Source organism: Triticum dicoccoides, chromosome 2B, assembly GCF_002162155.2.
Source record: "Triticum dicoccoides isolate Atlit2015 ecotype Zavitan chromosome 2B, WEW_v2.0, whole genome shotgun sequence".
Taxonomy (NCBI): Eukaryota; Viridiplantae; Streptophyta; class Magnoliopsida; order Poales; family Poaceae; genus Triticum; species Triticum dicoccoides.
The window spans coordinates 338,046,049-338,057,026 of NC_041383.1; the positions used below are offsets into that span (position 1 = coordinate 338,046,049).

Genomic DNA, 10,978 nt, shown 5'->3' on the forward strand with positions numbered 1-10,978 from the left:
CAGGGCGGGCACTAGGCTGCCTCCCCTCCTCCCCCCACCCATATATATGAGAGGAGGGAGAGGGGCAAATGACACCATGATCCCCAAGCCGTGTGCGGCACCCCCTCTCCCCCTAGTTCTAGTTCCTCCTCGGTCCACGTCCGTTGTGCTTGGCGAAGCCCTGCGAATAATTGCACCACCACCATCACCATGCCGTTGTGCTGCCGAAACTCATCTACTACTTCACCTCTCTTGCTGGATCGAGAAGGCGAGGACGTCATCGAGCTGAACGTGTGCTGAACACGGCGATGCTGTACGTTGGGTACTTGATCGGGACAGATCATGAAGGTGTACGACTACATCAACCGCGTTGATAAATGCTTCCGCTTAGCGATCTACAAGGGTATGTAGATTCTCTCCCCCTCTCGTAGTTATGCATCTCCATGGATAGATTTTGCGTGTGCGTAGAATTTTTTTGTTTTCCATGCAACGTTCCCCAACAATTTAGATCTCAAGACAGCACATAAAGACTCTGGATTATCAAGCAAACGCCACGCTTGTTTGGCTAACAATGCCAGATTGAAATAGTGTATATCTCATAATCCCATACCTCCTTGGTATTTTGGGACACACATCTTCCACCACGCCATCCAATGCACTCTCTTCTGATTGTCCTCGTCACCCCATCAAAATTGAGACATCGCATCAATGATTCATTTACAAGTTTTTTTTAGGAATTTTGAAGACGAACATGGCATAAGCTGGGATAGCTTGTACAACAGATTTGAGCAAAATTTCCTTTCCTCCTATGGATAACAATTTTTCTTTCCATCCACTAATTTTCATAATAATTCGATCAATCAGGAATTGAAAACAATCACTTTTGTCCATACCCACATTTGTAGGCAAACCCAAATACTTATCATTGAGTGTTTCAGCCATAATATTCAGAATTGTACACATTTGTGCCTTATCTTTCACCTTGGTATTGGGACTAAAAAATATAATAGACTTCTCAACACGCACTATCTGCCCTGAGGCAGCATAATAAGAGTACAAAACCGATTTCAAGGCTCCTCATTCATAGCATTTTCTTTCATAAGGATTAGAGAATCATTGGCAAAGAGAAGGTTTGAGATCGATGGTGCATCCGTGCTAACCTTTATTCCGGAAATGTTCCCATTCCCCTCTACATTAGCTAATAGAGCGGTCAGACCCTTCATACATAACAAGAATAATTATGGGGAGAGAGGGTCTCCCTGCCTCAATCCTCTAGTAGGTTTAAAATTCTCAGTTTCTTTCGTATTAAAACAGACCCGGTATTCCACCGAGGTTACTCATTGTATAATCAAATTAACCCAGTTCTCTTGAAATCCTAATCTGAGCATAATCTCCTTTAGAAAAGACCATTCTACTCGGTCATATGCTTTGTGCATATCCAGTTTAATAGCACACAAGCCCTCTTTACCATTTTTTTCTTTTTAGTATGGAAGCATCCATATGCTACTAAAATACTATCTGTAATCATTCGTCCTGGCACAAACGCACTCTGAGTCGTGCTGATAATATCTGAAAAGATAATCTTCAAATGGGCTGCAATCATTGTTTTCTTTATATTATCGAGGGTTTGCATCATGGCTATGGTGGGAATATGAGCCCAAGTGTAGGGAGGTGGGTGAAAACAACTTTGTTTTTCGAATGTTCTGCTTGGGGGATTGGAAGAAGGTGGTCTGGTGAGGGCGGTGGATCTTTAAGGGGTTGGGTGTGATGCTAGAAGATTATGATGGAGTCACTGAACCGTCTAAAGTTGTTTTTGATGGTCTTTACCTATGGGCATAGATACATAACATCCCTGAGCGATACCATCATGAGACCCTAGTGGATGATCTTGCGAAAAGGATATGCAGGGTGAGGGAAGTGCAGGCGTCGCCAAACCTGCTTTTTGAAGGAAATTATGTGAGGATTAGGGCGCAGTCAACAAAGTTCTGACTAGATTTAGTTGGAGAAGGGAGGAAGAGGCTGCCTGTCAAACAGGAAAAGACTGCAAGGTATGTAGCTTGATGGGTCACAATCATGAAGAATGTGGGGATGGATTGTGGTAAGAGAAAGATAAACAATATGGTACTTGGATGCTTGCCCAAGGGAAAGATGTACAGTGTGTTGCATCAGGCCCGACAATGGGGGCGCGTCCGTTCATGAGGGGCAGGGGAAGGGAGGTTTTGGTGCAGGAGGAAGGGGCGGTAATGCTTCTGCTTCTACCAAAAGATCGGTAGCCGACGCTGATCTAGATAATGTTACCCAGGATACTAAAAGAAGCCCGATCAACCAGAGGGGGGAATTGGGGGAGGGGGTGGGGAGGGGGAGGGGAGGGGCGAGAGAAGGAAGGTAATGAAGACCTTCTGCCTAGTGCAAAGAAAAATCTAAACCTTACTAATGCCGCAGTGAGTGCAGCAGCCATAAATGCAACAAACGCACTTTCGGGCAAGGAGATTGTACTGCTGAGTGAGAAGGGTGTTCCACCACTTCCACCAGTTTATGGATCTCCATGGAAAAGTAAATCAAAACGTCCTAGGAAGCAACGGGATTTGGAATATGCTCAAACATATGCCGCTGCAATTTCTGAGCTTTGCTGCTTGGCAAAGGATTTTGCCCCCGCAATTTTATGTGTGATACAAACGCAAATAGACAAGAAGCAGGTTATTTGCCCCCGCAATTTTACGTGTGATTCAAACGCAAATTAAGAAGTGGGTTGAACGTTTAACGAGGAGTTTGGGTTTTCATAGATGTTTTGCAGTGAACAATTAAAGGAGTGGGGGCCATATTTGGTTTCATTCTAAACTTAGTTCACGGACAATTCTAGTTTTCTAGCACATACTCCCTCTATTTCAATTTATAAAGCACACATGCAATCTGAGATGTAACTTTGAACATAATATTTGAGTCATGACAAGAATTTATACCATGACTACTTCTGAATATGAATTTAATGGTGTAATGTAGCACAGAACCCACATTTCATTGATCAAATTGATGGTCAAACTTGACTCTCCAAATTTGTTTCCACCTTATAATATGAATGGAGTACGTGCTACATGGTGAATATTTGGGGTCGCTATACCAGTTTATTTTTGTTTCAGGTTTTTCCATTTTGAAACCACTATATATTAAATTATTGTTTTGATGATATTACAAATAAGGTGGCATCAAGACCAGCACCACCTACTGGGGAGAAGAATACATCCTGCCCCCGAAACATAGGATACCTATTTAATTTCCCCCTCCTAAATACACAGATTTACAATTATACAGAGTTTACAAATGGTAAGTTGAGAAAAATGTGGTGAAGACTGTCATATCTGCCCAACTTGGAAAGAGGCTCTTCAGTTCTTTGGCACTATCAACAAGAAACTGGTCGAGTACAGCCACATCGACTCTCAGCGGTTCAGAAGAGTTTGCCTGCAATTATTTCAGGAAGCTGCTTATTATTTCAAGTAAATGAACTCAAGCTGTACGTGTCATTTACATCAGTCGCAAACGAAACAATACTCCGTTTGTTTTGCTATATGTCATGTTTATTCGTAATTGCTGTTTCACGATAATTGTGCCCATCAGTTAGATAAAAAAAGGGTTGTTAATTACTACTACAGGTCACTTGTGTTAGAACAGGGTTGTGCTGTGTGTGTAGTTATCATATTGTATAGGGGCTTCTTTGCTTATTTCCCTTCATGTATATGTGCTGGCCTGTTGGCCCCGATGGAATATAGGCTCACTTCATAACATGGTATAAGAGCTAGGGTTAGGTTCCCCAGCCGCCGCCGCCGCCTCTGGTCGCCGCCGCTGCCGCCGGCCGCCGCTCCTCTCTTCATCGAGCCTCTCCCCTCTTCTTCCTAGTAGCTGCTGCCGCCTGCTGGTCCAGGCCGCCGCCGTTCCAGGCCGCTGCTGCCGCCGTCCTTCCCGGCCGGCGCCGCCGCCTCAACGTGCTGCTGCTGCTCTTCAACGAGCTGCTGCTGCTGCTGCTCCTCTTCTCTGCTGCTCTTCTTCAACGAGTTGCTGCTGCTGCTCTTCTCCTCCTGGTCTGCTGCTGCCATCAAGCTGTGCCTCCTGCTGCTGCTGGTCTTCAACGAGCTGCTGTTGCTGCTCTGCTGCAATGGCGCCCTCCACCACCACCGGTGCTGTCCCAGTCCCACGATGTCCTGTTATCTTCAACGGACAGAACTACAGGGACTGGGTGCAGCACATGAAGCTGCACATGAGGGGCCAGCTGGTCTGGGAGCACCTCTCTGGTGCTCTGCCTTGTCCCCTGCTGCCCACTCCTCCAGCTGAGTTGGCCTTCCCTGTTGATGCCGATGAAACCAAGCAACGTGAGATGCTAGATGCTTTTGAAGAGGCCACTGAAGAGTATCAGAATCAACTCCACTTATACAAGCAATGGACAAATGATGATGCTCGAGCCTCTTCTATCTTGGTGAACAGCATGGATGTTGATCTCACCATGGATGTGGTGGCCCTTACCACTGCATATCAGATGTGGGAGCATCTTCGCCATCGCTATGAGTCTACAGGGGATGCCATGTATCTCTCTGTTGTTCATCAAGAGCAACAACTACAACAGGGAGATGCTACTGTGGATGATTTCTACAAGGAGATGTCGGCGGTGTGGCGCCAATTGGACTCTCTAGGAGCTGATGTTTGTCGCAGATGTCAGTGTTGTGTGCGGCAACAAGCTAAGCTGGAGGTTCGTCGCCTCTACGACTTCCTCACTCGCCTCCGGCCGGAGTTCGAGCAGAGTCGTGCTCAGCTATTGGCACGCCATCCTCGGCTCTCTACTCTGGAGGCCCTTGCTGAGGTGCGATCTGAGGAGGTGCGCCTACGGAGCACGGGCTTATTGCCATCCTCTTCAGCAGTCCTGGCTGCCCGCGTTCCACCACCGCTGCCTGGTGTGCCCTCTTCTACACAGGTGGCAGCAACCTCCACTAGTGCTTTCTGCAACTACTGCAAGCAGGATGGTCACATGATCACGGAGTGCATCAAGAGGAGGAAACAGGGTCGCCGTGGTGGCCGTCCTCAAAAGGACTCGGGAGGCTCCTCTAATTTTCGTGAGGGCTCCCTTGAGAAGGTTCACCAGGAGATGCTCACCTTGCTGCGCCGCCTTACTGCTTCTGCACCATCCTCAGGTTCTGCTGGTTCTGCTGGTCAGACGTCTGGTCCACCACCGCACTCTTCGTCAGGTACATCTTTGCCCTGGATTCTTGATTCTGGGGCCTCCTTCCACATGACACCACACAGAGATCATCTTTGTGCTGTCAATTCCGTGCCTTCTCCTCTTACAGTTCAGACTGCAGATGGCACTTCTCTTTCTGTTGCCGCAAGAGGGACTCTTTCCACGTCTTCTTTTCATGTCCCTGCCGTTTCTCATGTTCCTAAACTGACTATGCAACTTCTATCTGCTGGTCAACTTACTGACTTGGGTTGTCGTGTTATTCTGGATTCTGACTCTTGTTGTGTTCAGGATCGTCGTATGGGGACTCTGGTTGGGATCGGTCCTCGGCGCCATGACTCTCAGCGCCTTTGGGAGCTCGATTGGCTGCGCCTTCCTTCCGCTGCGTCCTCTAGCCAGTCGGACATCACCACCCCTTTTGCTTCAGCTGCCACCTCCACCACATCCTTCGCTCAGTGGCATCATCGATTGGGTCACATTTCTGGCTCCCGCTTGTCTTCTTTGGTTAGGAGTGGTGTTCTAGGGTCTGTATCTGGTGATAGTTCACTAACTTGTATGGGTTGTAAGCTTGGCAAGCAGATACAACTTCCATATCCCTCTAGTAATTCTGTTTCTCAACGACCTTTTGAACTTGTTCACTCTGATGTATGGGGTCCTGCCCCCTTTGTTTCGAAAGGGGGTCACAAATATTATATAATTTTCATTGATGATTTTTCTCGCCACACTTGGATCTACTTTATGTCATCTCGTAGTCAAGTGCTTCAAATTTACAAGTCGTTTGCTACCATGGTTCGCACTCAGTATGATTCCTCTGTTCGAGTTTTTCGTGCTGATTCGGCTGGCGAGTACTTATCTCGTGCGCTTCGTGGTTTCCTTGCTGAACAGGGTACCCTTCCTCAGTATTCCTGTCCTGGTGCACACGCTCAAAATGGGGTGGCTGAACGCAAACATCGTCACGTCCTTGAGACTGCTCGGGCTCTTCTTTTATCTTCTGCTGTTCCCCCGCACTTTTGGGCTGAGGCTGTCTCTACGCTGTTTATCTCATTAATATTCAGCCTTCTGTTGCTCTTCAGGGAGGGATACCAGTTGATCATCTAGGTGATGGTCCAGCTGATTATAGTGGTCTACGCCTGTTTGGTTGTGCCTGTTTTGTTCTTCTCCACCCTCATGAACGCACCAAATTGACTGCTCAATATGTTGAATGTGTTTTCCTTGGCTACAGTTTGGAGCACAAAGGTTACCGTTGCTGGGACCCTATTGCTCGAAGACTGAGAATCTCCAAAGATGTCACTTTTGATGAGTCTCGCTCCTTCTACCCTCGTCATTCCTCTACTGCCACAACCGAGTCGTTAGTCGAGCCTCTCTCTTTTTTGACTCTACCTGATTCTTCACCTTTATCGTCACCTGGTAGGTCCACTCCTAGCCTTTCACCTGTGTCTGCTCATGAGCTTCAGCTTACACAGGATGAGGTTTCTATTCCTGACTCTCCTACTCGGGTTGAGCCATCCACTCTCTCTCCTTTTCCTTTTACCTACTCCCGTCGTGCTCAACACCCTTCTCCCTCTGATGCGCCACCTTCCACTTCCCCTCTCTCTCCGCTTCCTTTTGTCTACTCCCGTCGTGCTCGGCACCCTTCTCCCTCGGATGCGCCCACTTCCACTTCCACTCCTTCCCTGTTGGGTCCCATTCCTTCAGAACCACCTACCCCTCCTGCTCCTCGGTATAATCTGCGTGATCGCCACACTCTCCAGCCTCCTGCGTACTATGTTGCTGCTGCTACCACTCTTGTTGAGCCGTCTACATATCGTGAGGCTGCTGCTCATTCTGAATGGCAGCATGCTATGGCAGAGGAAATTCATGCTCTTGAGCGCACAGGCACTTGGGACCTTGTACCCCTGCCTACAGGCGTTAGACCCATCACTTGCAAATGGGTCTACAAGGTTAAGACACATTCAGATGGTTCTCTCGTGCGCTACAAAGCTCGTCTTGTTGCGCGTGGCTTCCAGCAGGAGTATGGTCGTGACTATGATGAGACTTTTGCTCCTGTTGCTCACATGACCACTGTTCGCACTCTTTTGGCTGTTGCTGCTGTTCGGCAGTGGTCCATCTCTCAATTAGATGTCAAGAATGCCTTCTTGAATGGTGAGCTGCGGGAAGTGGTCTATATGCAGCCGCCTCCTGGCTATACTGTCTCTGATGGCACTGTCTGTCGCCTTCGGCGCGCTCTTTACGGGCTGAAACAAGCTCCTCGTACCTGGTTTGAGCGTTTCTCCGCCGTCATCACAAGGATCGGGTTCTCTGCTAGTGTTCATGATCCTGCTATGTTTATTCACACTTCTCCTCGCGGTCGCACCCTTTTACTACTCTATGTTGATGACATGATTATCACAGGGGCTGACCACCAATTCATTGATTTTGTGAAGAAACGTCTACATGAGCAATTCTTGATGACTGATTTGGGTTCTCTTCGCTACTTTCTTGGACTTGAGATCATTTCTTCCCCTGAGGGTATTTATCTCTCTCAAGAGAAGTACATCCAAGATCTTCTCACTCGTGCCTGCCTCACTGATCAGCGCACGGTTGACACTCCTATGGAGTTTGGTCTCCATCTTCGTCCTGGTGAGGGTGAACCCCTTGCAGATCCCACACGCTACCGCCATCTTGTTGGGAGCCTTGTCTATCTAGGCATCACTCGTCCTGACATTTCTTATGTTGTGCACATTCTAAGTCAGTTTGTCTCTGCTCCCACTCAACTTCACTACAGTCACCTTCTTCGTGTTCTTCGTTACCTTCGTGGTACCGTGACTCGTCGCTTATTCTTCCCTCGCTCCAGCTCTCTTCAGCTTCAGGCCTACTGTGATGCTACCTGGGCCAGCGATCCCACTGATCGCCGCTCTCTCTCTGCCTATTGTGTTTTTCTTGGCTCCTCCCTGATTGCCTGGAAGACCAAGAAGCAGAATGCTGTATCTCGCTCCAGTGCTGAGGCTGAGCTGCGAGCTATGGCGTCCGTGACTGCAGAAATTACTTGGCTACGATGGCTTCTTCAGGATTTTGGTGTTTCCACTGCTACACCGACCCCTCTGCTCTCCGACAGCACTGGGGCACTCAGCATTGCCCGTGATCCTGTTAAGCATGAGCTCACCAAGCACATCGGTGTTGATGCCTCCTACACTCGTTCTCAGGTGCAAGACAGAATTGTGGCCCCTCATTATGTGCCCTCGGAGCTTCAGCTTGCTGATTTTCTGACGAAAGCTCAGACACGGTCCCAACACAGCTTTTTCCTGTCCAAACTCGGTGTCCAAGATCCCCCTTGAGTTTGAGGGGGGGTGTTAGAACAGGGTTGTGCTGTGTGTGTAGTTATCATATTGTATAGGGGCTTCTTTGCTTATTTCCCTTCATGTATATGTGCTGGCCTGTTGGCCCGATGGAATATAGGCTCACTTCATAACAACTTGGACAGGTTAAATAAACTGGACAGTTTGGTTGACAGGTAAAGTGAAGTGGAGGAAGCACCTACTACTATGGGTGATGACGAGGCCTATATCATTACCTCTAACCAGAAAGACCAATTCTCATTACTTTGTCCAGTAAGTCGACAGATATATGATGGTGGTCCACCGCTTACAGTTTGAGGAGCTGATGAAGGAAACCACAGTGAAGTATTAGTCTCTTGATAGCTAAAAGAAGAAAAAGTAAATGAATAGCAGGGAGTAAATATAAGCACCTGGAAGTGTGCTGTCAGCAAAAGACCAATTCGATAATGGACCAGTAATATTGAGCGAAGTGGACCAAACCTCCGATAATGAACTGACACATATAACATATAGAAAAATGGAAAAGATATGTGACATCATGGTTTAAAGATTGCTTTCTTTAATTTTTATTTTTGGCACCATGGCAGTTAAATTTTTACCCAAGTGAGAGCTGTAGATGCACCCGTCGGTTCCAATTGTTACTTGATGTCTTCTGAACAACTAGCTGAGGGAAATGCTGGTGGTGCTTTCTAATCTCTTCAGTTTGTGCAGGAAACTTCAAACTTCCGGAGAACAAGAAAGGGACAGGATATAATGCCTGCAAAATAAGACAAACTCAAGCAAATACTAAGAACAAAGGATGGCAAAATCTTTCATTTATGCATGTATTCTACTCCCTCCGTTCCTAAATATTTGTCTTTTTAGAGATTTCAAATGATTACCACATACGGATGTATATAAAGAAGGGGAGCCTTGGCGCAGTGGTAAAGCTGCTGCCTTGTGACCATGAGGTCATGGGTTCAAGTCCTGGAAACAGCCTCTTACAGAAATGTAGGGAAAGGCTGCGTACTATAGACCCAAAGTGGTCGGACCCTTCCCTGGACCCTGCGCAAGCGGGAGCTACATGCACCAGGTTGCCCTTTTTTTTATACGGATGTATATAGACATATTTTAGAGTGTAGATTCACCCATTTTGCTCCGTATGTAGTCATTTGTTGAAATCTCTAGAAAGACAAATATTTACGAACGGAGGGAGTAGAAAATATAATCAACCTCCTACACTACTTATTGGTCATCCTATTTGTGATGACTGATCATCCTGTCCTGTTTATCACAAATTTTCTACATTAACTAGGGATCCCTCATGTAGGTCCAGATAATGCTCCACCACGAAAAGCAGAGCATATTTACTAACCTAACAATAGATTGCTGCAATAGAAGGTACTTGCAAGGATTTGCCTGGATGTCACATTATCAAAGTTTTCGAGAAAATTTACTTACCACCCACGTGCTTCTATCAGATCGATATTTTTCTTTTAAGGATAACTCTGAGTTATCTTTTAGCCATTTTGCTGCCTCAGGTGCGTTGTTGAAAACAAACTCCAACGAATTAGCATCAACCACAGAGAAACCATAGTTTGACTCCACAATGTTACTAGCATCTGAAAATGTCATCAAACATGCAGCATAAAGGAATACTATCATAGTTCCTAAGTTCAACATCTGGTCGACAGACCACAGATATTCATAAGCTAAGGTAATTCTTCATTTCTTCTTGCATCCATATTAAAGCATAAGAGTGCAGACGTAGAATACCAGGAGACTCTTGTTATGATAAAATAAAGCATAAAAACATGTAGCCCACAAGCTGACAAAGGGTTTTTGTAGCAGATATCTTATATGCAGAAAATTATTGTCCCAGCAAAATATTCATGGGCGTTTGAAAAGTCAGTTGAGTTTTTCAATCACTGGAACTTTTTGAAAGAAAAACTTGATGTCAGTTCTTGATTGAGACACGCCATGTTTTCAGTTCTTGATTTAGTTCAAGAAGACCAAATGACAATCAAAACATTGCTTAGTAGCAACCAAATACAGATATGCCTTCTGAAAGGAAATAAACCTTCCTTCCTATAGTGACTCTACTAGTATTATACACTCTTCCTTAGCTTTAGGGTTTGTAGTCTCCCCTTATTCTGCTGCATATCTCCCTTTCCTCTGTATATACTCTCTGTGCTTGCAGATCCATCACCCTCGAGCCGCTATGATCGTGGCATGGATCTGGGAGATATGGGAGCTGGGAAAGGGAGGCGGAGAGAGGGAGGGAGGTGGGAGGCACGGTGGCCACCTGCAGGGAGTGGCAGTGATGGCTCAGGGAGTTGTGGCAGAAGGCCGATGGAGGGTGAGAGCCGGCAACAGGTGGAGGCAGCAGCGACCGCGGAGTAGGCGAGCGAGCTAGGGTTTGTGGAGACAGGACGAGAGGGGATGTGAGGGAAGAATGGACCACAGGGGCCTAGAACCGGCGGGTAGA

The 10,978-nt window shown here is 46.7% G+C and overlaps 2 protein-coding genes across 2 annotated transcripts in view; one reads left to right on the forward strand and one right to left on the reverse strand.

The window, feature by feature from the left end:
• Nucleotides 1-2,998: 2,998 nt before the first annotated feature.
• Nucleotides 2,999-10,978, reverse strand: part of LOC119363649 (endoplasmic reticulum metallopeptidase 1-like) — a 41,155-nt gene continuing 33,175 nt past the window's right edge. The window contains exons 17-21 of the mRNA XM_037629017.1: nt 9,952-10,112; nt 9,111-9,268; nt 8,922-9,004; nt 8,748-8,833; nt 2,999-3,435 (exon numbers count right to left, since the gene is read on the reverse strand). Of these exons, the coding sequence (XP_037484914.1) occupies nt 3,292-3,435; nt 8,748-8,833; nt 8,922-9,004; nt 9,111-9,268; nt 9,952-10,112 (632 nt within the window). The 3' untranslated portion in view covers nt 2,999-3,291. The remainder of the gene's footprint in view (nt 3,436-8,747; nt 8,834-8,921; nt 9,005-9,110; nt 9,269-9,951; nt 10,113-10,978) is intronic.
• On the forward strand, nt 3,879-5,628 carry LOC119363650. Its single transcript, XM_037629018.1, has 2 exons — nt 3,879-5,207; nt 5,489-5,628. The coding sequence occupies exons 1-2, from the start codon at nt 4,127-4,129 to the stop codon at nt 5,533-5,535; spliced, it is 1,128 nt and encodes a 375-aa protein (XP_037484915.1). The 5' UTR covers nt 3,879-4,126; the 3' UTR covers nt 5,536-5,628.